The 25,285-nt window shown below is 38.6% G+C and overlaps 4 protein-coding genes across 7 annotated transcripts in view; 1 reads left to right on the top strand and 3 right to left on the bottom strand.

Moving 5' to 3' along the window:
- The window catches only part of map7d2a (MAP7 domain containing 2a), a 35,775-nt gene that overhangs the window by 5,836 nt on the left and 4,654 nt on the right, over positions 1–25,285 (top strand). Inside the window, exons 3-15 of one of the 4 annotated variants that reach the window (XM_088440440.1) lie at positions 695–879; positions 19,050–19,142; positions 19,221–19,310; positions 19,382–19,459; positions 20,544–20,707; positions 20,898–20,994; positions 22,145–22,234; positions 23,509–23,615; positions 23,698–23,810; positions 23,914–24,140; positions 24,203–24,350; positions 24,424–24,577; positions 25,117–25,221. In XM_088440440.1, the coding sequence (XP_088296566.1) occupies positions 19,058–19,142; positions 19,221–19,310; positions 19,382–19,459; positions 20,544–20,707; positions 20,898–20,994; positions 22,145–22,234; positions 23,509–23,615; positions 23,698–23,810; positions 23,914–24,140; positions 24,203–24,350; positions 24,424–24,577; positions 25,117–25,221 (1,458 nt within the window). In that variant the 5' untranslated portion in view covers positions 695–879; positions 19,050–19,057. Of the gene's footprint in view, positions 1–694; positions 880–16,932; positions 17,208–17,537; positions 17,685–19,049; positions 19,143–19,220; positions 19,311–19,381; positions 19,460–20,543; positions 20,708–20,897; positions 20,995–22,144; positions 22,235–23,508; positions 23,616–23,697; positions 23,811–23,913; positions 24,141–24,202; positions 24,351–24,423; positions 24,578–25,116; positions 25,222–25,285 lie in introns of those variants that run through there. The other 3 variants (XM_088440438.1, XM_088440439.1, XM_088440441.1) reach the window with 3 other exon arrangements.
- Positions 177–3,297, bottom strand: prdx4 (peroxiredoxin 4). Its single transcript, XM_088440451.1, has 7 exons — positions 3,019–3,297; positions 2,229–2,346; positions 2,031–2,147; positions 922–1,044; positions 715–845; positions 536–570; positions 177–267 (listed from the first exon to the last, which is right to left on the bottom strand). Exons 1-7 carry the CDS (start codon positions 3,212–3,214, stop codon positions 217–219), a joined length of 771 nt encoding a protein of 256 aa, XP_088296577.1. The 5' UTR covers positions 3,215–3,297; the 3' UTR covers positions 177–216.
- Positions 3,973–7,988, bottom strand: LOC148408949 (pyruvate dehydrogenase E1 component subunit alpha, somatic form, mitochondrial-like). Its single transcript, XM_088440454.1, has 9 exons — positions 7,823–7,988; positions 7,474–7,600; positions 7,253–7,344; positions 6,493–6,585; positions 5,857–6,012; positions 5,273–5,344; positions 5,131–5,195; positions 4,232–4,340; positions 3,973–4,137 (listed from the first exon to the last, which is right to left on the bottom strand). The coding sequence occupies exons 1-9, from the start codon at positions 7,910–7,912 to the stop codon at positions 3,973–3,975; spliced, it is 969 nt and encodes a 322-aa protein (XP_088296580.1). The 5' UTR covers positions 7,913–7,988.
- Positions 10,716–16,549, bottom strand: LOC148408948 (pyruvate dehydrogenase E1 component subunit alpha, mitochondrial-like). The gene is made up of 11 exons (XM_088440450.1): positions 16,433–16,549; positions 14,842–14,910; positions 14,590–14,763; positions 13,769–13,895; positions 13,596–13,687; positions 13,436–13,528; positions 13,195–13,350; positions 12,715–12,786; positions 12,559–12,626; positions 12,178–12,286; positions 10,716–12,093 (listed from the first exon to the last, which is right to left on the bottom strand). Exons 1-11 carry the CDS (start codon positions 16,478–16,480, stop codon positions 11,929–11,931), a joined length of 1,173 nt encoding a protein of 390 aa, XP_088296576.1. The 5' UTR covers positions 16,481–16,549; the 3' UTR covers positions 10,716–11,928.

The following is a 25,285-nucleotide window of genomic DNA, read 5'->3' as shown; positions in this document are numbered from 1 at the left end:
AACATGATAAGTTGTAGGTCATGCCAGTACATTACTCACAAAGTTGTTTCTGGGCGCCACCTAGTGTTCCATCAAAAGCAGTAACACATTTTTAAGTAGACTAATGATTTTGGTTCTTGAGGAGAAGAATTGTTGTCAATTAGTAATTATTTGGGAATAAGTAAGTAACAAGAGTATTACCAAAAACATTTTATTTCAATTTGCAAATGTATTCCATCAGTTCAGTTTGTCGAAATATTTCAGCTTGCCTGAAGGGTCGGGAATGATCTGCAGAAAGGAAGTGAAGGAGATATAATTTAATGGCTTTATATTTGTAAGCAAGTCAATGGAAAACATACAGAGCCCATTTCTATAAAATCATGGAGTTGGTGGGGCATTAAATGTAGTCACAAAACCAACCAAAAGTGTGTATGCAAGAAACTGAAAATATGTTTACTGATCAAAGGACCATTTAGAACAGTATGAAATGACCGTAAGCTCATACAATATGCGCCGTAAACAACAATAGTGGTTAGTTGAGTTCAGTCGTACTTACCGTGTCACTGCCTGGTTTCCATCCTGCTGGACACACTGAAAAAAAATCATTTAATTCCTATTAGGGCTCAAGTATAGCTTCTGCAAGATCATCTAAAATATCTACAGTATGTCTACACATGCAATACTTTTAACTCCATGTGTTGGTTTTTCATTTTAGGATAGTTGAGATCAGTGTACCTTCTCCATGTTTGTCGGTGTACTGGAATGCTTGAACCAGGCGAAGCGTCTCATCCACGGATCGTCCAACTGGAAGATCATTCATGGTGATCTGCCTCAGGACGCCTTTGTCGTCAATGATGAAGAGCCCCCTGTAACACAGCAACAGTGACCCGTTAAAATGAGGTAAGAGAAGTGGAAAAACTAAAACTGGTTTAACTACTGGACCTAAGCGTGTGGCCCTGGTCTTCCAGGTAGACTCCATAGTCTTTGGAAATCTGGTGCGTGAGGTCAGACAAAAGAGGGATTTTCATTGGTCCAAGTCCTCCTTGTTTCCTGGCTGTATTGATCCTGGCAAAGGAAGGAATTTGGAGCATAATTATTTTTACGTATATGTGAATATTTCACAAAATGGTTACACCAAATAAACGGACATTTAACTTGATCTTTTCTGATGAACGAGAGGTTATCTACAGTATCTGTGGGGGTCAAAAAACAACTAAACCACTCAAAATGTTCATCGGATTGGCAAAATTACACATCTAGGACGTTAGGTAAATGGGGGGTGGAGGGGATTTAAAGGTGGATGGGAAAATAACAGTTCAGCATCATCTCCTGAAGTATTATAGCAAAAAAATACAGTAAGTGGGAAAACATACTTCAAAGAAATAAATACCTGTATATACTGATATTAACTCATTCAATTATTCTGCCTTTCACTATACATCGCTGGTATATCAAAGAATAAAAATGCAGCACTTGGAGTATATAAATAAGACTGACATGACTTAATCCGCCCTCTTTTGGAATATGGTTTAACTCAATAACTGCCTGAAACAGCTATATGTCATTCAATTATTACTCATTTGTTACTGAAAGACATTTATTACTGAATGAGCTCAGAGGTACGCCGGAAATGTTGGATATTAGTTAGTTTTTAAAAAGTATTCAAACATGCAATGGATTTCCACAAGAATTGGGATAAATAGTTCCAATTTTCGTAGTGAAACATACATTTTAAAAAAAAAGTGCCGCTGAAATATTTAAGTTTCTGCTAGCCACAGAAAATAATATTTTCTATGAGCCGTTATTGTATTTGTGGAATATGAATTTAGTGGAAAAATCTATCCATGTTATTTTATCTATCATAAGGGCCGGCCGTTTTGTCACTGTCACCTGAAAATGACACGTACTGAGCTCACGTAACAGCCAATCAGGTTTTAGCTTGAAAACAATTTCTCAACATAAGCTATGTTTTAAAGAGTGCGAGGACATTCATCTGTAATTCAATTGTAGTATTTTTTTTTTAAAGATGTCATGAAATCATTTCAGTTTACCAAGCTAAGTGGGTGAACTGGGAGTCCACAGAGCAGGCAACCACCTCTGTGTTGATGGCCCGAAACTCATGCACGCGATCGCTGAAGGCAATGATTTCGGTTGGGCAGACAAAAGTGCTGGTGGCAGAAAGGGGGAAACAAATGTAGAGCTACAGGCATGAAGTCATCAAAATGTGACGTTTGCGTGTGGTCACTCACAAGTCCAGAGGATAGAAGAAAAAAACAAGGTATTTGCCTTTGTAGTCTGACAGCTTCAGTTCTTTGAATTCACCATTGATGACTGCTGTTCCCTCCCAGTGAGGTGCAGGCTTTGAAACTGCAACAAAGGAATACTTTTTTATTATTATTATTATTAAAGCCGCTGCAGTTAGTTGAGACTCGATGGGTAGACTAAAATTAGAACCCAGCTTTTTTTTCTTTCAATTTAGTGGTCAAAAGCCCTTCAAAGTTCACTTTCAGATGATGAAAAAAATAAAAGAAAATGACTCCGCTTTGCATGTGTTCATATTTATTATTATTTTTTGCTATAACAGTATCAAAACATGGAACACATTTGGTATGAATGGCCAGTGTTTATGTGATTTAATGACATTTTGACGGGTGGCGGTTATTAAAATGTCTCGCAATCAGTATCGTTCAAATCAACCGCAAAGGAACAACATGCATGTTTTTGGGTTTTATAGGGCACACGTTCCAGATGTTCCAGTTTAGTCCAACCCCTTTGTGTTCCTTTGCCAGGCTCTGTCGCATGTGCAGGGGGCGGAAGAGGAAAACACATTTAAGAATGACGTGTCATTTACACGCACCTTTTATTTCAGATTCTTACTAATGTCTACATGCAATTTAATTTACCACCATAAAAACTATGATAGAGCAGGCTGCAGCTCGCTGAAACATTTCTGTTGTTTTGACAGCAGCAGCTGCGTGGCAACGCGATGCAGCGTTGCAGATGCGTGGTTTAGAAAATAGCAAACAGTAGTGAACTCACTCTTGGCCTGACTGAGGTGAAGGGAATGATCTGAAACGGGCACACGGGAAGCCTCCCCGGGATAAACGTGTCCTCCCGCGTAGTTGTGACACTGGGCGCTCTTCATATAGGAATCTTCTTGCGCCCACGAGAATGTGACGAAAAGCAGCAAAGCGGTACAAAAGAGTTCCTTCTGCATGTTGACTGAAGTCTCCATCACGCAGTTAGCGAGCGCACGTAGACACTTAAGAGTCCGTGTGAGATTGTGTTGTGGAGTCGTTTGCGCACACTCGTCTTCGTCACTGGCTACAATGGCAGTTTTGCGTTCTTCATACTGCATCACTGCCACCTCGTGGAGATAAATATATGCAGTAGCGTTGCGCGATACATTACATTTTGTGTAGATCGATACCAAGTGTTATGATCACCATAACTAAGTACGTACCTTTATCCTAAAAGTTTTAGGGAAAAAATATTACGGCACTGTACTTTTAACCATTTGTCCAATCCATTTGTGGACCATCCGCCGAATTCAACGCTCTTATTGAGTTCTTAACCATGACATACTATTGAAATGTAATATTTAGCATGAATTAAAAATCAAAATTGAATAAATAAAGAACTATGGAGGCAGAATGGACATTGGAATCAAAGCAGGACTACACTCTGGTAAACCTGAAACTACAATTAAAAATATGTAAAAATTCAATAAACTCAAATAATCTCAAACAGTTGCTAGTCTTTCTAATTGCAAAACCCAGCACCAAATGTAGTAAATTGAATGACCATCATTGAAAATGCTTTTTAAAAAGTAAGATACACATTTCCTTCTTTCCTCCTTTTTTCAGACAACTACTATACATTAATATTTGTTATTCAGGTTAATGACGCAAATCACATACAGACACAAAGGGATTACGTTGGAAGTCTCAGGTCAGGTCCATTTATATGTGATTTTGGTCACATAAATACACTTTAGCTCACAGACTTCAACTTGCTCCATGGATTGATGCCGCGCACATCTTGTGGTAAATTATTGCTGTAGATATGGTTGCATAGGTCCTCCATTGGTGGTTGTGGACTTTGGATGGCAAATTGCAAAGCTTCTTCAACATCCTTTTTAATTTTCTCATCAATCTGCTGCTTAAAATGTAGGTCAGAAGTCACAAGATAAGTAAACTATTACCAACAGTTCTACTGTACTCTACTCAGTTTTTTATTGGACAATAGTTACCCTCAGTTCCTCTTTGCTAGCCATGTTATTGCTGATGATATAAACCACAAGTTGCAAGATGGGATCTCTGTTTCTGCGGACCTCATCAACCTCATCTGCTGTGCGATATCTGATTAAATAAGGAAAGACACTTATATACAGTATAGAGTATATACAAAAGTACTACACACCTCTGTCCAAATGTTGGCCCTTTCTTATATGAAAATTTTTACATGGATAAGTGATTTCAAAACTTCTTTAATTATGAATGTGACTTAAAATATGCACAGCTTGGATATATTGACATTTTGTGGGAATATTGTGTTGTCATTTTTAGATCAGTGACGTTTTTAACTCATTCACTACCATTGGCAGCTATAGATAAAAGATGAATTTTTACAAGGGCTGAAAGTGGGTAAGTTAACCCTTTCTCTGCCGTTGACATACTGTTCGTGTGTGTGTATGTATAAACAGATGGATGGATGGATGGATGTCTGTCAAAAAATCCATGTGAACTTGGCTGTCAGTGAATAAGTTAACAAGCACTTTTACATCCTCTCCCAAAAAGGTTTCATCTTTGGATCACATTTTTCAGGTTACAGTCTAGGTTTATGATGGGAAATTCTTAAATTAATTATTAAAATTAACATTTGAAATCAACCTTGAATTTTAACAGGGTTGTGTATATTTTTTAATAGCCATTATAGTATTACTGAATCATTTAGCAAAGAGCATCCAGCCATCTATATTTTTGTTGTTACAGGGACTGTGCTGTTTTGCACGTTAGAATTTTAAATTAATGTAAAATTATAAACTATACACAAGAGTGCCTGAACTGAGATTCAAATATGTTTCATGAAAGGCACATAAGCATATTCCAGTATGCTTCCACTAGTAAATGTATATGTATTCAATTTTACTTCTCGATTTCACCCTGAGAGTGTCCAAAATAGCGATAGGTCAGAACCTCCACAATGATTGGACCCTAAGATACAGAAAAAGAGATCAATTAATGTGGCATAACATTTTTATATATAAAGGATGTAAATCATGTGTCCTCACTTTTCCTGACCGACAGTGATCAGAAGCAAACCTGGTTGCTTCCCGCACACAGAGGATGTCCATCCCATCCACCTGGAGACACATCACTTATGTTTTCATTAGTGAAAATATTGATAATATATATTTAAGCAATTATCTGAACTTATTCTGATATTATTGATTTTTTTTCTTTCTACGTATTTTTGCGAGTAAAATTTGCAATTTGTTTTTAAAAAATATTTTATGATGGTTTAATGTAAAACAGGTCACATGAATATTGTAGTCATAAAATAAATTAAATGGATGGTTTGAATAAAATCCAGTATTTGTAACGTCAAATGAGGCCTCATAATGGGGTCAGAGAGGAACCATGGAATGGATTATTTCCTTTGTGGATTTGCGGTTTTGGTTTCCAAATCCAATCGGTGCCTAGAGTAAGAAAATAAACTGCCCGTTGTGTGACCATAGCGGTTGCCCCTGCTAGCTTCAACAATTCTGATCCCACAGAGTGAAACTCCGTTCTTTTTGTCAAAATGGATATCTGCACAGAGCGCACTAATGATAATAAGTCATTTAAAATTCTGAGGGAGGCTACAAAACCTTACCCTGAGCCCAGGAATGACGTCCCCTCTCTTGTAGAAGTTGGTGTTTACCGTACATCGCTCCACGGAAGTACCTTTTGCATATTTATTATTCTCACAGACAAAAATTATGGGAAGCTTCCAAAGTGCTGCCATGTTCATGGTCTCAGCAACCTGCCCCTGTCAAAAGGTTGGAGGTCAAGAGGACAGTTGTGGATGAACAATCAAATTACCGTATTTTCCGCACTATAAGGCGCACCCAAAAGCCTTAATTTTTTTTAAAAAAAGCAGATGGTGCGCCTTATAATCAGGTGCGGCTTATATATGGATCAATATTGAGTTTGGGATTCGTAGGTGGGGAATGAACTGATAAAGTAAGTTTTAGCTGTTTCCTTTGTGTGTTTACAGTTGAACAAGGTTGTCATATTGACATTGAGTTATTATGCTATTGAGAGTTAAGAGTTATTATTTGAGTTATTATTGTTATTACTTTGAGTATTACTATATTGTGATTGAAAACGTTTTAAAATATGTCATTAATTGAGGGTGTGCCTTATAATCCGGTGCGCCTTATAGATGGAAAAGGTTTTAAAATATGTCATTAATTGAAGGTGGGCCTTATAATCCGGTGTGCGGAAAATACAGTATATGTTTATGTACTTGGTTGGCTGCACCATCACCATAGACACAAACACACAGCTTGTCATTCTTCTGGTACTTGCATGCCAGTGCCAGACCGGCACCAAGAGGAACCTGAGCAGAACCCAAATACCAGATTTAGTCACACTGCAACAAATATTAGAGCTTGGCAATTACACTAGAGAAAAGTTAGTGTACAATCAGATTGCTAAAGTTAAGTCCATCATGTTTTTTTTTTTCTTGGTGATGTAATTTCTATGCATCACTGGGGGCTTTAGCCATCTCCTTGATGGATGAATGTAGCTATCTAACTAGTCCCTACAGCATACACAGCATTCTGAATAATGTTAATTTTGTGGAATATGAATTAAGCAGCAAAATACACTTGTTTTTTTGTCCCCCTATCTCAGGGGGCAGTCACCAAAATGACTTCACTGATCCTAAAGGCTCAGGTAACAACCAATCACAGCTCACTTGTTATCTGAGTTCGGTCATGCAACATTTGCCAGCTGAAGAGTGATTGGTTGTTACCTGTGCTCTGAGCCACTTTTAGGTCATTTTCTGTGAATAGCAAAAGGCAAAATGGCCGGCCCATGCGATGGATAAAACAACAAGTACATTTTGCTGCTTAATTCATTTGCCACAATGTCCCTTTAATAACCTAAATGGAATATAACAGCACATAACAGCCCCATGTACTGTACAGTATATGACCAAAATAGATGCATCATACTGACCAGGCATTCTGATTATTATGTATATTGCATGAATATGCCATTACCTGAGATCCGACAACACCATGGCCTCCGAAGAAGGTTTTTGTGTACATGTGCATTGATCCCCCTCTTCCTTTTGATATTCCCATCTTCCGACCTAAACACAGTGTAAGCGAGAACATCCAAACGTCAGCAATTTGTACTCCATCCAAAATTCTTTGAAAATGGATGTGGCAAAATTTTGGAGTTCATTGGTTGTGTATCAGAACATGGTGGTAAAGCCTACCTGCAAGCTCAGCCAAAATGGCCTTAAGAGAGCCACCCCTTGTCAATACAAAGCCATGAGCACGATAACCAGTGATGAGGCAATCACTCTGTTTGATGGCTGCATTAATACCAACTGCACATGCCTCCTGTTCGAAGGCAACACCACAAAAAACAATTTGTCACAAGATTTTTTTGAATAATTTCTCCATCACTGATTCTCTGCGCATAAGTTACTCTTGAAAAAACACAGAAAAGTCACAAAACATATAAGTACACAGTAGTCACATCGAAATAAATGAATGGAATAATTTCACAGTGATCTGAGCAGCATATTGCTTGGTGAAACACTGCTCTAGAATGTTATTCACCTGGCCAGTATACAAGTGACAGGGACATCTGATGATTTTCTGGTCAAACAGCTGTTTTGCGTTCAGCTCTAAAGTCCTAATGGTCTGCATGGTGAGGTAGTATTGCAGGGCTTCAGCACGAGTCAGAAGCACTTGAGTGGAAGGTGCCTCATCCAATTCATGAACGTCACATTTCTATACCAAAAGAATAGTGTGCTCAGCTTAATGTGCATTTAATGAATATGAGACACTGCTGTTTCACCTTTATTTTAATGGATGCCCTGGTTGTGAAGTTCACTGACCTCAGCACCGCTGCCCCCTGCAAATCAATATATATTTACAATGCTCATTGTAATAAAGTGCAATTCTACACTTTAATTTCGATGTAAATGGAGAAAAGGCTATATAGTATTTGCAACTGACGAAAGGCTACAAAGACAGGAATCAAGCAAACAAATACACATTTAACCCCTCGGGGAAATTTTGACCCAACTCGGGCTTTTTGATGTTTTTGATACGTGATTTCAAAGGAAAAGCATACCAAAAAAACAATGGGAGGCTAAAAATATTGCATAGATTGTCAAAACATGGCGATATGCTTGCAAACGGGAGGTCGTGGGGTGCACCATTCAATCAGTGTCATATTTAGCCCATGACAGGCTCATTCACTACCATCACAATTGAAAATATTGTCAATTTTGGACATACTGAAAACCTAATGTTTTATCATGCATTTCTCCACATTATTGCATTAATCCTTTCAATGTCAATTCATGAACGGGGTGGAATAGAAATTTTTGTCTCGACACCCCACAACCACCGGGTTGTGCAAGCGGCCAATTTATGACATTTGCAGGCTTTTCAATGATTTAGATTATTTGCTTAGCCTGGATTCTTGTAATGCAAAAGTCTTCAGAAGTAAATACCGTATATATTTATAATTGGAAATGTTATGCCTCTTGCAAAGTCAGCCCAAGTTAGGTGGTGATAAGGTTAAGCTAATGAAAACTTCCTGGACACTCAGGGGTTAAACAGCATACCGTATTTGTTGTTGTAACTGTTTTCATGTTGGTGTTTTTCCCCCGCATTTGTTTTGCTTTTAGTTTAAGCCATATTTTTGTGATTGCGGTTTTTGCAGCATTTTTCTTTGAACACTTTCAGTGCCATGGATGAAAATTTTAGTCATGTAATATACTTAGGTTGTGTGCCAGTGACAAGAATTCTAATCAGCTTTGTTTTTGTTTATTTGTTTTCTTTTAAATGACTGGATAGATGACACTCGTGGCCAGCGCTCCGCTTAATTACAGTATATGCCAATCGAACAATGGTGTAAAGTAGTTATATATTGTTATATAAGCAAACTTGAAAACACATTTCACTGTTTTTGTTCATGTTATATCAAAAGGAAGGACTGTTGAGATGTTACAAGTGCTACAAAAAATATATGGATAGATCTGTCAAAGTTGCTGTTGTGCAGAAACATTGTCTCCTTTTGTCCAAAATAGCTTGGTGTCACTATTTTCACACTGTGATTATTGAAGAACGAAATAAGGTAGAATCTTACTTGTTTTTCTAGATAAAGAATGGAATCCAATCTTGCATACGGTACACCAATATCTACGTAGTCACACAATACAATTTTCTGTCGGCCTTGAAATATGCGCCAAAAAGCTGGAAATCAGATAGCACTCGTGGCATTTCCAGATGACGCTTGGCACTGAAAGAGTTGTGTTGGCATTCTATTTTTTTGTTTGTTTGCAGCCGTTTTGATTTCATGGATTTTTTTTGCACTCGTTTTGATGTCATTTTACCTCCAGCTTTGAATTATTTTGTGTTTTTTTCAGTGTGTATGCATTTGTCGTTGCATTTTTTTGGTTCATTGTTCCAGTTTTGTACAGCACAGTATTTTTTTTTTAATCCAAGACACCCCTTTGAACTGGGAAAGAAAAATCACTGTATGTGGTTATTTTGTTGTTTCAAACCCTTTATTGGGTTAGGGTAGTGGACCTTGTATATACACATTGAGAAACATTTCATGATAGATGAAATATAACAGTGCACACACACATGTATTTTGTCCACATCCAAAATGGCATTTTGTCATTTGACTGGTTTGGAAATGCATGGTTCTATATGCCCCATGTACAAGTACTGAAAAACTGTGGCCCCATCCAGTGGTTAAGGATCTGGGGCCACTTCACAATTTTGTTTTATATACACTCATTTACTCAGGGGATTGCTGTATTGTACTTCTTTTATCTTAATTTCATGGCAATAAGAAAATAAGCATTGGTGAGAAGTGTTAACATATGCTGTGAATTAACAACCAGGCTTGTGTTACCTTTCAAGGAGAGTACACTTTAGACTAGTGCAACCAGTTATACTTTCTTGAACTGTATGTCTTTAATGTAAATTAAGGACGACATTCAAAATGTGGAGATGCAAGACAAGAGCTGTTTCAACTCTATCAGCCTTTTGTCAATTAACAATGCTTATTTTAAGTGGTTGTATACATGTACAAAGTAGTTTTAGTATTTTGTTGACTTTCTTCAAAAGTACAAGATGATCAAATAATTACACGTGCCAGTTAGTATTTCACTATCCTCTAAAACCAGCCAATAACTAGTGCCAATTTTGCGTTAGGAAGTGATAATACACACATACCTTCAGGCCAGCAGGTGTTCTTGATGTGATGCTGGTGAAAAAAGCCGCCATTGAGCTTGCCTGCCGCATGCCACTGAAATAAATTGTGTGGTTTAGCTCCACACCTTCCCCTGCAAACTACAAAGCCAACCAACCAGTTCTATTTTAATACACTAACTTTGTCTTGTAATTATGTATAAAATTTGGGAGGCATCCATTCAAACAGTTTAACATACAGTCCACTGGCATTAAGAATAAAAAAAAAAAAACACAGAATTTCAGATTGTTTATTACACAATACTCTAGAATCCTCATCCTTCTCAATGTAACAGTTATCATTGGCAGAGAGTTGCATCAAAATAGGTATAGACATTCTCAATTTTCTTTAGGGAAGGGGCAAAATATTCTAACATTGAACAAAAAAAAAAGCCAAACATATACTTTGTTCATTTTAAGTGAGACAAAGGTAGCCTTGCAGAGTTTATTAGCTGCCTCTTATGAAGTGTGACGCTTGCAGAAAATAGTTTTTGAAAGATCACACTGCACAGGCAATCAAAAAAAAAAAAAAAAGCCAACAGGTTACGTTCATGTTCATGGCCAAAAGCTTACAGTAATTATCCCATATACTTTTTATTGCAGATCTTTGGATCTAACCAAGAACAAATCACGCCACATGAACCAAAGAATCCTCCACGAAGGAGATTTATTGTTGGTTTGTAGTTTTCTACAGACGGTTCGAATAAATACTAAATTGTGTAGTCCAGGGGTGTCAAAACTAAGCATCAAGGGCCATTTCCAGCATCCCGTGGCATGTGCTCAATCCACTGGGGAGATTGGTGCCACTATTAGTTTATATGTTGAGCAAAGGTACAAATAAACTATAAGATTACAATAATATGATGAATAAAGAATTGAGTTTTAGAAGGAAAACCATTACTTCTGCTTCCTGCTGTGTCAAGGTATGCTTTCTCAAGATTAATAAGCCTGAAGTAACATGTTTTCCATGTTCATTTTACTAGTTTTCTGTTGCTTAGGCGCTGACTGTGAAAACAGACTTGAGTCACCATTCAGAGTAGTGCTGGCTCTGGTCTTATGGGAAACAGTACTGATGTTGGCCCCGAATCTTGAAAAATACTAAACTAATGCTTCATCACCTTTTACAGATCGCTATTATGCAACATAAAAAATATATATAAACAATTTCTTGAGATTCTTTTATTAAAAAAAAAAAGAATCACGGTGTCCCTTGCATTCTTCTATTTTTCTGTACGCAGCCCTCAAATCAAAAAGTTTGGACACCCCTGTTATAGCCACATTTTGCACATTTATTATAAGTAAGAGCCCCAGCGGTAAAATCCACACTCCTGACATAAAACAAGTTTCTGAAATGAGTCTAAGGTGTGACTTTAATTACTAATACAACAGTTTGCTTTGGGGCAAAAGGGTGGTTTTGTATTGGAGTGCAGTGGGGGAAAAAAAATCTTTTAACTGACAGACTTCAGCTTGGTCCATGGGTTGGTGCCGCGCACCTCCAGCGGAGGATCATTGTGAAAGATGTGGTTGCACAGTTCTTCTAGTGGCGGTTCAGGATCCGTGGTGGCAAACTGGGCAGCGTCTTCGATTTCCTTCCTTACCTCAACATCAATTTCCTACATACACAACAACAACAGTTTACAGATTTATCTCAAAGGCACGAAAACAAAGGGGCACTGCTGAGGGGCAGTGATTGCTACCTTGAGCTCTTCCACGCTGGCCATGTTGTTGCTGAGCATGCGGTCTTTCAACAAGGAGATGGGGTCGCTCTTACTGCGCACTTCCTGAATCTCCTCTCGTGTGCGGTAGCTGGGAAAGCGAAGATTGGTGCAGGCATATACAGTAAAAGTCAACTTAACAGTAGTTTTTTTTTTTTTTTTAATCAGAGCAACCCCCCCCCCTCCAAAAAAAAAAGAAAAACCTCTTTACAGATCAAGTTGGATGTTATTGTTAAAAGTCCAGTGATCTGCCCAGACAACCTCAGTTAATTGTAACCTCTACTTACTAGAATAATATGAAACGCTGTGTCGCTAAAACCCGGGTTTATCAACATCAAGGATTAGGTTCCATATCTTGTTTACCTGACACCTGGATCACTCATACTATGTCCGTGGTAGCGGTAGGTCTGAAGTTCCATCAGGACAGGACCCTGAGGACAAAAAAGAAAAAAAAGGTAACTAAATCTACTGAGATAAAAATACTTGTATTATAAATAAATACAAATATGTTAAACATACTTTCCCAGCCCGGCACATATCAGCTGCAAACCGAGTTGCTTCCCGAACACAGAGGACATCCATCCCATCCACCTGGCACCCAATAGATTGCAGATTAACTTAATGCATTTACATGCTTGCCTCTTAAGTGTATTGTAAAAAAAACACGCGCAATAGCTTCCTGAAAGTTTTTATCCTTAACCATTAGCAAGCTACAAACTTTTCAAACAGTGATACAAAAATATATTGGAAAAAACGGCATCTAAAGGGTTAAATGGAGTTAACTGAACGTTATGAGCAGATTGCCACCTGCTGGGAAAAAAGGAAATAGGGCACGCTCCAAAGGAAAGTTTGCACCTATTCTATTATGTTTTGAGGTATGTCTATGATCTGTAATTGTCAATTCTGAACCAAAACGAAGGCCTAACGAATCTAGCCGTTATTACGTTTTGTTGATGATTTGTGATGCGAGTAAAGATGTGAGATGTGGATGAGTTGTACCCTAAGACCCGGGATGTAGTCTCCTCTCTTGTAATAGTCCGTGCTGGCCGCTGCTCGCTCCACTGACGTGCCCATGCCATACCGGTTGTTCTCACAGATAAAGATGACGGGCAGCTTCCACAGGGCAGCCATGTTGTATGTTTCAAATATTTGACCCTGTGGAGCGCACATTTGCTTGAGAATCATGAAAATAATCACCGTAGTATGTTTTGTTGAAATTTGGGGGAAATAAAGAACTCGCCTGGTTGGCGGCACCATCACCATAGAGACAGACACATAACTGTTTGTTGCCAAGATAGTTGCAGGCCAAAGCAACACCAGCACCCAATGGAACCTGGCAAGTCATACACACAAACGTTCAAAAATGTTTCGACCGTGGCGTGAACATGTGAGACACGTACCTGTGCTCCAACAATACCATTTCCTCCATAGAAATGTTTACAGTACATATGCATGGAACCTCCCTTGCCCTTCGCAATACCACCTCTTCGCCCTGCGTGTGAAAATAATGCAAAAACACGGAATCGTTAGAATATGAAAATCAACTTCTTGAATGAGCGACAGTGAAAATCACCCGTGAGCTCAGCCATGATTTCCTTCACAGTGCCTCCCCTTGTTAAAGTGTAGCCGTGAGCGCGGTAGGCTGTGATCAGGTGGTCGGACAAATTAATGGCCGCCTCAATACCCACAGCGCAGGCTTCCTGCAAAGGGAAATAAAACTCTTAAAGGGATAGTTTGTAAGATTTAGACCGTTTTTCATTACGGAAAGCAGGAGGTGCTGTAGTTGCTGAATTTACCATTGTCAAACAAACATGGGCGCCTCCGGAGAAGTGCCACCCCCCATGTAATATAATTTAACGATAACTAGACCTATAATTAGATTCACAACCTACTGTTGATCATTAAGAACACATTCATTTGCAAGATTTTGAAATCTACAATCATTTAATGTATTCCTTTTTAATAAAAAACTGTCTACATCTTACACACTGTCCCTTTTAAGTAAAAACTGGAAGTCGTAATGGGGACAGCAAGCCCAATGCATCGCCGCATATTTCGAGCAAACAGCAAACAGTCGCTTGCATTGGATCATGTGACCGAACTTTACGAGAAAGCACAAGTGTGTCTTTCAATTCTTCTCTTTAAGTCCGGATAAAAGGATCCCGGTATTTAGATTCACTTCTCATGCCTTTAGATAGGTGCATGACAAAAAGACGAAAGCAAGGGTGTTTAGCGCTGCGATCTCTATCCTACTTCTTTATCTTTCGTGGGCTCGAATTCCAGAGCAGAAATGTGTAGCTAAACATAATATGATGAGGTTTTTTTTCTCCATGCATTGGATGAGGCAAATCTAAAATAAGAGCCATCACAACAGGGATTTAGTTTCGCGGTTACCTGGCCGTCATACAAGTGACAGAAGCCTCTGATGATCTTTTGCTTGTACAGTTGATCGGCCTTCAGCTCCATTCGCCGCATGGTCTGCATGGTGCGGTAGTATTGCAGACCTTCTTCACGGGTCATCACGACCTCAGTGGCCGGGCCCTCGTCCAGTTTGTGGAGGTCACATTTCTAAATAACAACATGCCTTTAAAAATCCCAAAGTGATATTGGCATTGACCAGCTAACTCAGTGTAGTCTGAAACTAACCTTTATTTCAAAGGTGGCCTGACTTGTGAAGTCTGCGTAGGTCCTTGCTGACACAACCACTGCAGCACCCTGACAACAATGTTCAACATGCGTTTTCAAACAAATCACTTCTACAATGGCAGAGAGATGACAATTAAATGATCAATGATTTTCAAACATTTTGCCCCAACTACCACCTAAAAAACAAAAATGCTGGATAAAATACCAGCATCCAAGTGCTACCTTCATGACCAACATTACCTACAGTGGTACAGAAGGGGCCAAAGTATTTATCTAAAACGAGACCGAGGTTATACTCCTAAACAGTACACTTACGTATAACTTAAAGCAGTTTCCAAACCATGGTCTGGGTGTCATTTGCGGCTAGTTTGTTTATATGCTTTTTTTTCTAAATTTGCAAGGATGCAAATCAACTAGTTTACAACTAAACATTTCCATGCGTGTCAATGTAGACTAGAGATGTTTCATTTTTACAAGGAACACCCTCCCCCCCAAACACACACACACAACTTTTGGCTTTGTGTGGAAGGTCAAAATGTTAAAATATCACATGAATGACTGCAAAATAACAGCTTAAAATTGCTACTGTTTTAGTTCCGAATGTAGAGATGGAATTCAGCTGCTGTTGAATGCAAAAGCTGATATTTTATGATGAGTTACAGGCTCATTGCCCAGCCCAAAATCTTGCAAAATCCCAATTTGCCTTATAGAAAAAAACCTCGTATACACTATAAACTATAAAAAAAAAAATGATTGATGTTGGTACACTTCATAAATCAAAGTAAAAAAATAATTAAAACTGGCCCATGCATCTTTGTAGTTTTATGAACGTGGCCCTCAGAGGACCCAGTCCAAATCAGCTCCTTTACCGAGAGACGAAAAACACACACAAAAAAATCCATTTGTATAATTTAGAATAAGAGCATCCAAGCTGCAATCTTTTAAGTTTTGTAAGAGTAAAGCATGGGTTCAGGGGCCTATATAGCGGTGTGGTTACTAAGTATTAGGACTTGAACATAGCTTTTTAAGTTGGGGTTTTATGTTTTAAGGCAAAAGCAGGTTTAGAATTTTAAGGTTTCAAAATTAATAGGTCGACGTCTGTGTTATGGTTTGAAGTTCAGATATGGGTTGTTTTGAGTTGAACTAGTAGAGATCCTGAATGTGTGAGCGAGCCTCGTTTCCATTGTCACCAACATTAAGTGCCATAGTTCGATCACACCTGTCAAAACCAGCGATTATGAATAAGAACAGAATATCGGAGAGACATCATGCGGCTAGGTGGAAATTTCATCTTCATATCTCGTGGCAGTGTGAAGGCGTGCAGCGCGTAGTCAGAATCAAACAAAAATGATACCTGCTTGAATGTTTAGTCAATAAAACTTTCAGGTGGGAAGTATTTTCAAATAAAACTAACAGACCGCCCTTAAAACTAAAATGAGAACAGCTGTGAACAACCATTCGGCCTAACAAGGTCAACAGATCGCTGACAGTTTCATTTTGAGCATGCATAACCATAATATGTAGGTCGCTCCAGGATATTAGATCTAAGCCCTTGCGATATTCGGGGGGGGGGAAGGTAGACTGTACTTACATTTTTCTGAGCACACGTCCTAAACACATTAGAGAAAACTGACATCATCTTTGCTGAGCTATCCTACTACCGCCCCGCACGGCTACGTCCTTCTGATGGTGATCTACTTCCGGTTCCGTTTACTGTCTTCTTCTACTACTCGTAATTCGTCGCCAAATAATCTTTGCTGCCGTCCTGCGGTTTGTGCGATAACACCTGCTCTGTTTTACAAAGTGTTCGGCTTTATCATCCACAGATAAGCCGCCCCGTGGATATTGTTTTTAAAAATAGATTAGGAATGAGTGAAGAGGTTGATTTAGTTATATCTTGTAAAAGGCACCATTTATGTACCTAAAATAATAGTGAACGTTTACTCTTAACACTAATTTATCAGGTGAATTTAGGCTTTTTTCAAGTGCGATCAATCATCAAAATAACAACAACAACAAAATCACTGCAACGTAAATATATATGCACGGATTGTATTATTATGAGACACCCCCCTTCCCCCATTGGCTGTATAGTGCGTCATGCAGTCCGTGCATGCTTCCCGCTGTGTTCAGTGTATAGTTAAATGTCACCTCAGCATCATCCATGCCTGACTCCTAATTCCTATCCCTGGCCATGTCCTTCATCGGGACTTTTTAGCTGCATGCTGAGGTTTTATTCTCTGGAGGTTCGCTGATGAAAGCGGACACCTGACCTGCATAGCGGCGTCACTGCGGCTTGTTTTGCGCTTTCTTTTCTCATGCGACCATGGCCAACAAAGTAACACCATTCGACACAATGGCAACAGGTACTGTAAATGTTTACATCATATTGTATTCTTTAAAGTCATGTTTCGGTGCTGCTTCGGGCTCGTGAATACTGTCCTTTTTCAACTGCGCGGTGCTCGATGCAAACAATAGCGACATGTGTGCATGATGATGCAGCGTGGCCATGCTTCATTTTCTTGTAAACAAATCCAAATGATTCCTTCATTAAAATTGACGCCCTCGTGTTTCCTGTAATGTGTTTAATTGTGTTTCCGGAAGAGGTCGGCTTGTTGAATATTTAAAGGCAAAACGTAGAACGACGTTGTTATTGTAATGACGTCATTATGTCGTCGTAAAGCTTTGGCGAGTGTTAAGCGCATCGACATGACCCTCTAGATATCAGACTAATATTTTTATGAGCATCCTCTCACGGCAGTGATGAAGATGCTGCCGATGATGGTAAAAGTTGAAGTCATTTTGAGACCCTCCACACCCTTAGAGAAGACAAACATCAGCAGGTCAGCTAATCACATTTCCTGCAATCATGTCATTGACTACTCCAGTGCAAGGAACAGTTCGATGCCCATGTCACACTTTGATTCACTTTTCATTGGAGACAAATAAGCTGAAATTGAAACTCTTTTCGTAGTGTTATCTCACTACCACAATATATTGTTCTTCATTTGAAAATTGCCTCACAATATTGTCACAAAACAGACAACCAACACACATTTCTATTTTACACTCCGATTTATTGATTGGACAATTTATTATAGCTTCATAGAAAAGTAAAAATTGCTCTCATTTTAGCACAGAAATCTGTTAAATAATTTGTGTGGTCTACGTTAATGTAAATGTACTGTAATAATGAGCAAAGTGACGATTTCAGTGCCAACTTTGGGGGTGAAAAATGCAAATAAGTACATGGAATTTATTGTCTGGACTCTGAAAAAACATAAATACGTATTTGGGATTGAATGAATGAATGTTTCCGCTTGACTTAAAATTAAGACCATTGGTTATTTTCATGCTCTATACTGTCCTAAGTACAGTTTATTGAGAGATCGTATAAACTTTGCCACCTCTGATATCTCAATGAAAAAAAAAAAATCATAGTATCATAATGTACGTGGAAATTAATTTACCAAAAACACATCAAATGTTGAAGCGATGCTGCATTGCAAGCAAGGAAAGTACAGAAAGAGACAAGTAGAACATTGGATCTTTTTTAAAGATGTTCACCCTGTGAAATTTTTTTCAGCTAAGTTTATCTTAGCACAAAGCATTTTTGGATGGAAAAACAATTAAATCAGCGCTGTTCCATTTGTGCCTGATACATCAAACAAACTGCATTTGTAATGATATCTCAATATATATTTTATTCAGACACCAGAAAATAGTGGAACATCATCTGTTGTTGTTGTTGTTTTTTTTTGTTTTTTTAAATAGGCTGCCAGAAAATGACTTTGCTAGTGATAATCATGTAACTAAATAAAGGCATACAATATTTTGGAAAAGTGAGGCTAAAGGACAAATATAACAATGAGTTGTTTCATGTTCCAATTGATTACTTTTTAATTTGAAAAGAAATATATATCGTTCCTGTCGCGGCATTAAAATTCATTTTAATTGCTGCTACCTTCAGAAACCCTGATAAAGTGTCACGTATCCCCTGACACCTCTTCACGTACCCCTATTTGACAACTACTGAAATAGGGCACTTATTAAGTATTATTTGTAAGCATATGTTCATTATTGTGGATTCCAATGGTGCTAAAAATCTTTTCTTCCTCCACAATATTCAAACCTCAGTATAACACCACTATAAATACAACCACAATAATGAGTTTACCTCCTCATCATTTTGAGTTTCTGTGTTACAGTCGAAAAGATGGCGCCTCCAACCGTCCCGCTACTTCCCGACAAGAAAAGTGGAACAATCAATCACAGCTCTCCAGCCAGAACTAAAAAAACACGTGAGTGATCCAACTCGACACTGCAGCTGTTGAGCCAAAACCAAATGCCCATCTTTTCCTTCATGTTGGTGATTATAGACGCAATGGACAAGAAGCCTGTTTTGAATGGACATGCGTCGCCTTCACACTTGGTTGCGAACATTAGCACTAACCATGCTGGCAAACCAAGTAAGTGTTACATTTATCTTTCGTCTGTAATTAGCCTGCATTGATTTTCTCCTGATGCCTCTATTTTTTAGTTGTGGAGGGTTTTTTGAAGACAGACGACAGGATGCGTTTAGCCAAAGAGAGACGGGAGGAGAGGGACAGAAGCCTCGGTAAGGAAGCTTTCAATTTCAAGCACATAAACCACACCGCCTTAACTTTTCTGTATTTTTGTCATTCAGAAAGCCCTTTGGATTCTTATTCTGACATTTCCCCCCCACTGCCTAATTGCTTTGCCAGTAGAACATTATACTCTGAGCTCACTGGCTCGCTGACATGATAAGATGTGTCAGAGTAGTGAATGTTGACCTCCATGTATAGAGTAGACCTTAGACCACAGAAATGGGTCTCTTTACGGAGTGATTCTCAAGTACTGTATTTTTTTGCAAAGCCCCACCCAGAAAAGAGGAAACATTTTGTGCCCCTGACTCACTACTGTCTGACTTTAAATGAGATCATTATCTATGAAAATGATGTAAGTATTCCTAATGTATTCTTTTTAATACTAACAAAAGAAAAAAGCTATATAAACCAACTTTCAACAAATGTTATCTTTACTTTTTACAGGGTTTATACAGGTTACAGGCTAAAAATAACATTATTTCAAAATAACTAATCAAAAGAATCCTCATTTAAAGAATTTTTGACCAAATGAACCATTTTATGCTTGGGAAAAAAAACACATCAATAACTTCTAATACATGTAAATTAACCTGCAACATTAACACAGAAGTGCAATATCTTTAACATTTTAACCTACAGAAAAAGGTATAAAACATTGTGCCGATTTTTTCCGAATCACATTAATCATTATTGTGACTTAGAAAAAAATATTGTTGACAGCCATTAAAATAAAACATTTTAAAAACGTAGATAATGACAGTACCACCACCACCACCACCTAGTGCCATAGAAGTGCAACTACACTTCACACTACAAAAGCAAAGCCTGTTTCTTGTTTCCCTATGTGCCCCCTTGCCCCTTTGATAAGGACTGCATTACAAATTGTGCTTCAGCCCAATCCTCAGCACAACAGAGCATTTGATCAGAAATTGGTTACTGAATGTTCACCTGATGAATTAGAAATTATTTAAGGGATACAATGATGGTGCAGCGTATCAAAGCATGTGAACAGGCTTTCCACACTCTTTATTCAGTTATTGTTACATATCACATCCTGGGGTTTTCCTCTTTCAGCGGCACGGGAGCAGCTCATCAGGGAGAAAGAGCGTCGATCTCAGCTGCAGTACGAGCGCACGGTGGAGGAGCGCTGGAAGCGGATGGAGGAGCAGAAGCAGAAGGAGGAGCTGCGCCGAGCTGCGGTGGAGGAGAAACGAAGACTGCAACTAGAGGAGGAAAGGGTCAGCTGAATCTACATCATCCTAAAAAACAATCGCCTGTCATATTTATTTGAAAACGCTACCTGCCAAAATGACCCAAAAGCCGAGTTGCCAATTGAAATATTAATTCAGTCACTACCATTGATACGGATAGATCAATATATACAAGGCTGGCAGGGAATCAGTCAACTTTACCTATGATGTGTTTAAGGAGCGGCTTGAGGCCCTAATGAGACGTTCTTTGGAACGCAGCCTAATCCTGGAAAACAGACACAAACGCTGGACCAGAGGCTTCCCTGTTGGAGCAGGTGAGAACGTGTTAGTCTTCAAATGTGGAAGCAACATTAGGCTTAAACAGGAGAATATTGTTCATTTGAAAAAGCAACAGACTGTTAGTGTACTAGTATATAGTCATTAAAAATGTGTATGCAACACAGAATCAAATCAGAGCCAATTTAATTCTGACATTCAATAGAAACAAATTATATATATATATATATATATATATATATATATATATATATATATATATATATATATATATATATATATATATATATATATATATATATATATATATAATATAATATATATGTGTGTGTGTGTGTGTGTATTTACATACACACACACTGCACAGTTGATACTTAGTCAAAAGGATCTGTCTTGCAGTGATGCTTGCAATGTTTTGTCTAATTTGCTAAATAAGGCAGAGTTTTTCGTCCAGCTCATGTTTTGGATCTGATCAAATCATGTATTGGATCTGATGTATGCAGGATGCATGATTAGAACATTCTAGATTTTTAGTTAGTGCTTTTCTTTGTGCTTGATGACTGCTGACAGATTGCCATGTCAAAATACAAACGCATGAGTTGAAATTTGTGTGCCTTAATTCCTTTCAAACAGTGCTTCTCAATTATATTTTGCAAAGGAAAGAAAAACCCCCTACCCACTCGCCATGCCAACTATACATACTATCTATAAAAAGGTGTATACTGAAAGCTGCATTTTTATTACTAACAAAAGAAAAAGCAATATAAATCAACTTCCTAAAACTGCATTTTTAACAGTTCATACAGGTTACAGGTTCGTCTCAAACAGAAAAAAATAACTAACTGTATCAAAGTGTCTGAAATAAAGAAATAAATAAAGATGCCAATCCTTATTTTATTGCAATTACACTTCACATAGTAAAAGCAAAGCCTTTTACCGGCACCGCTTATCACCCCCTCTGGGCACCCTACTATTTGAGAAGGACTGACTAAAAGATAGGATGATGTGACATATCTGCACTTTTGCCTGTACTGCCAATATACTCAAACGATTTCAACACAAATTAAAGTATGTTATGTACCAAAGTGTTCTTGCAAGTATCTAAAGTAGCATCCTGGTCTGGAAAACTAGCCAAAGCATACAAGAAATGTTCATAATGCTCTGCTGTGCTCCACCTGCTGACTTTAGGTGACACTGAGAATGCACCGCTCTGTTTCTCTGCTGCCTCCGCCCTTTCCCATGGTCTTGCCTCCCCTCTTCCTGCTGTCAGCGAATCTGGTAATGTTTGCTCTCCCCAGCCCCCTCCACTCCCAAATGTATATCCCGTGCAACAGTTATCATTTTATATCTGCATTTGTGTGCCTTTGGGAGGGATTTGAATGCCCCATGAACAAAGGCAAACCACTGGTGTGTCTGCATGTTGTGTGTGTTTATTTAGGGATTGAACCCATTTTAAATAGTTGAAAAACAAATCATTTAAGATTTCAAAAATGTTTTCAGTCTTTCTGGCTGCAACATATATGTCCAGTCTAATTGGCTTTAAGTGGAGGTTTGATGAAAAATGCATTTTGTTTTATATGGTTTTACAATTGGGTTTGATTAAATTTGGCATAATGTTGAGATGTTTTTTTTTTCTCCTACGGTGGCTGAAGAAGGCAAATGCACTATTGAACACGACTAACACAGGAATGAGGAAAAGAAACCAAATAAAACAAAAAGAAAATGAAAGCAAACTTACAACATAAGAAGGAGAAAAAGACATTGTTTTTGTGAATGTTTGCATGTTATGTTTGCAGCTTTTTTAATCTTGTTTTTTTTTTGCACTTGTAAGTTTGCTTCCATTCGGTTTTTGTGATTGTTTTTTTGCACTTCATTTGCAATGCAATTTCCTCCATTGGTCACCGTTCAAGTATATAAAGTAGGTTAAGGACTACTCTAAATATATATGAATAAATATTATAATTAGGTACTACCAAGCCTAAACTTAAAAATGAGCAATAATCTTATTTGCGCTCTTTTAATGTGGTTCATCTTTCGACACGATTACAAAGATTTAAATAAATTGATGAGTACTACTGGTGCAATATTCACTTCTCTCTTGCACAGGACCATCAGATGGTTGTTGTCAGCACCATTTCTAGTGTGCTATGTGTGTTTCCTAAAATCGTCTCAATGACCTTTGGATGAACTGATTTTTTTTTTCTCAGAATAATTGCACATGACCTAGAACAAATGCACACACCAAAATAAACATGGCTGCACTTTTAGGGATTACGCTTCACAGATGGCGACAGATGGAACCAGAGGTTTGTAGTTTTGTGTGCGCTGAAGATGAAAAAATTTAGGTTTCAATATTATAACACAGTAAGGAATGATAGAGAAATTGGTAATAAAATTTCCAAATGTTGACTTTGCTTCTGCAAGTGACTGTCAACATGATCCTGCGAGCTTTACACACTTTGCAGACAAGCTTCAACCCCCATGTTTGCCCATGTACCGATACCCATCTATTGTCGTTTAATTTCTTAAGCATCTTATTTGTCGTCATGCAGCTCCCTGCAGCCCTCGCAGGTCACCTTTGTGCAACTCGCGGAGCCCTGCTGACAACCACAGAAGTGGACTACTGGAAGGTTCTCGGTCCACTCCCAACACACCCAAGGTTAGCCGGGCCACTTCCTAAAATTCACATTTAACCTCTCTGAAAGAAAACAAGTTCAACCTTTGCTTTCTGCTGTCCTTAGAAAGAGCGTCTGCGAAGGGGGAGGAGAAATGGCTCGCCTGGTGGTCCATATACAAAAAGATCTGAATCACCTGCTAATGTCACCAAACAGATGGCACCGCCGACTACCTCCAAGTCAGATCAGATTTTAATGTTAAAATGTCATGAGATATACCAACCCAAATGTTTGCGCATAATTGAATTTGTCTTTTCTGGTTTGCCAAATGTGTGACTGCAGGCTGGCTTCTAAGACTCATATGCAGTCAAGCAGCAATGTCCATGAGAACAACTCTCCCAACAAACTTCGACCCTCCGTTGAGAAGAAAGCACAAAAGGGTGAAGGAGTGGGAAAAAATAATCCCCAAACACCCAATGCAGCCGTGAAGGGTGACGCACCTGAAAAAAAGGGGGAGCTCTCTGAGAAGAAACCAGAGCATATCACTCAAAATAGGGGGAGGAAGAGAGGTATATCTAATAATATTATTAATGATTTTCTTTTTAATAGCCTTTATGCATGTTTTCAACAGAACCGTCGCCAGCAGCGCCCGCTGGAAAAGGAGCAGCTGGGATAACCAATGCAGAGGAGGCTAGCAAGCTTTTAGCCGAGCGTCGACGCCAGGCTCGGGCACAGAAAGAACTAGAAGACAAAAAACGAGAGCAGGCGGACGAAGAAAGGTGAAAAAAAGGAGGTTACCCAAAGGCAGCATGGATTGAATTTATGAGCGCAAATAATGTGCTTTTCTGTTAGGCTCACTGAAAAACAGCCGACTAAAGACGAACAAGAGCAACAGCAAATCAAGGCCAACGCATCTGGGGAACATGGCACGGTTTCTGACAAAGCAACGCAACACGGAGGCAAATGGCTACGAGATGTATGGGCGAAGGAGCTAATGGACAAAGAGGTAAGAGATCATTGCCCACCGTGCTCTCACCTTAAAAGAGCTTATTTACCAAAAAACACATTTAGAGTTGCGAAACGTTCATATAAAGCAGTCTTGCAAACCATTTGGTCCATTTTAAGACTTGCTGTGAGCCCTGAATTTAAATTTTCCTAACAAAAGCAGAGATAGTGTGAAGTTCTATCGAAACAGTGAACGCATCGATTGACTTTGTTAGTTGGCCGTGCTGAATATGTGGCGCATGCAGCGGATACGTTGCGCGTCCAGTTGTTACATCAGTCACAGCAGTTGCTTATTTTTCTAACTACGGTAACTTCACACTTGATGGAAACTGCTTGACCGGCACCACTCGAGATAATTGGCATATTATGTAAAGCTCGTTAATAAAATGTAATCTCATTGTTTTAAAGTAATCTAATGCTTTGTTGTTAAATACTGTCGGCTGGAGTGTTTGAGTGTCAAAGAAATGTATTTTTACAACACATTTCAGTAGGAAATCCTCCAGAGTTTGCTCTCATATTTTTTTCCCCAAATGTTCAAAGAGGGGAATAGTTAAAGTTCAAGCACAAGCAGAAGCACAACGCCTGCGTCAAGATCGAGAACAACAGACGCAACAGGAAGAGGAGGAGAGGCAACTGAGAAAGAAGGTAGTCTCAAACAGAAAAATGTTTGTGTTCGCCTAGGATAAAACACATTTATATGTTCACTCCA

This window comes from Hippichthys cyanospilos, chromosome 18 (assembly GCF_059441005.1).
Source record: "Hippichthys cyanospilos isolate Australia breed blue-spotted pipefish chromosome 18, RoL_Hcya_1.0, whole genome shotgun sequence".
NCBI classification, from domain to species: Eukaryota; Metazoa; Chordata; class Actinopteri; order Syngnathiformes; family Syngnathidae; genus Hippichthys; species Hippichthys cyanospilos.
The sequence above is the reverse complement of the archived record's forward strand: the minus strand, read 5'-3'. Positions and strand labels throughout refer to the sequence as shown.

Excerpts from the sequence above, each read along its gene's own strand:
- prdx4 (XM_088440451.1), bottom strand. The coding sequence starts at position 3,214 with ATGGAGACTTCAGTCAACATGCAGAAGGAACTCTTTTGTACCGCTTTG. Across the intron at positions 846-921 it reads GACCAGGGCCACACGCTTAG|GGGGCTCTTCATCATTGACG; the intron begins GTCCAGTAGTTA and ends GCTGTGTTACAG. Across the intron at positions 268-535 it reads GGAAACCAGGCAGTGACACG|ATCATTCCCGACCCTTCAGG; the intron begins GTAAGTACGACT and ends TCCTTTCTGCAG.
- LOC148408948 (XM_088440450.1), bottom strand. The coding sequence starts at position 16,480 with ATGATGTCAGTTTTCTCTAATGTGTTTAGGACGTGTGCTCAGAAAAAT. Across the intron at positions 14,764-14,841 it reads AGGCCACCTTTGAAATAAAG|AAATGTGACCTCCACAAACT; the intron begins GTTAGTTTCAGA and ends GTTGTTATTTAG. Across the intron at positions 13,688-13,768 it reads AATCATGGCTGAGCTCACGG|GGCGAAGAGGTGGTATTGCG; the intron begins GTGATTTTCACT and ends TTTCACACGCAG.
- LOC148408949 (XM_088440454.1), bottom strand. The coding sequence starts at position 7,912 with ATGCAGACCATTAGGACTTTAGAGCTGAACGCAAAACAGCTGTTTGAC. Across the intron at positions 6,013-6,492 it reads GTGATGGTGCAGCCAACCAA|GGGCAGGTTGCTGAGACCAT; the intron begins GTACATAAACAT and ends ACCTTTTGACAG. Across the intron at positions 4,341-5,130 it reads TCTCAGGGTGAAATCGAGAA|ATATCGCACAGCAGATGAGG; the intron begins GTAAAATTGAAT and ends TTATTTAATCAG.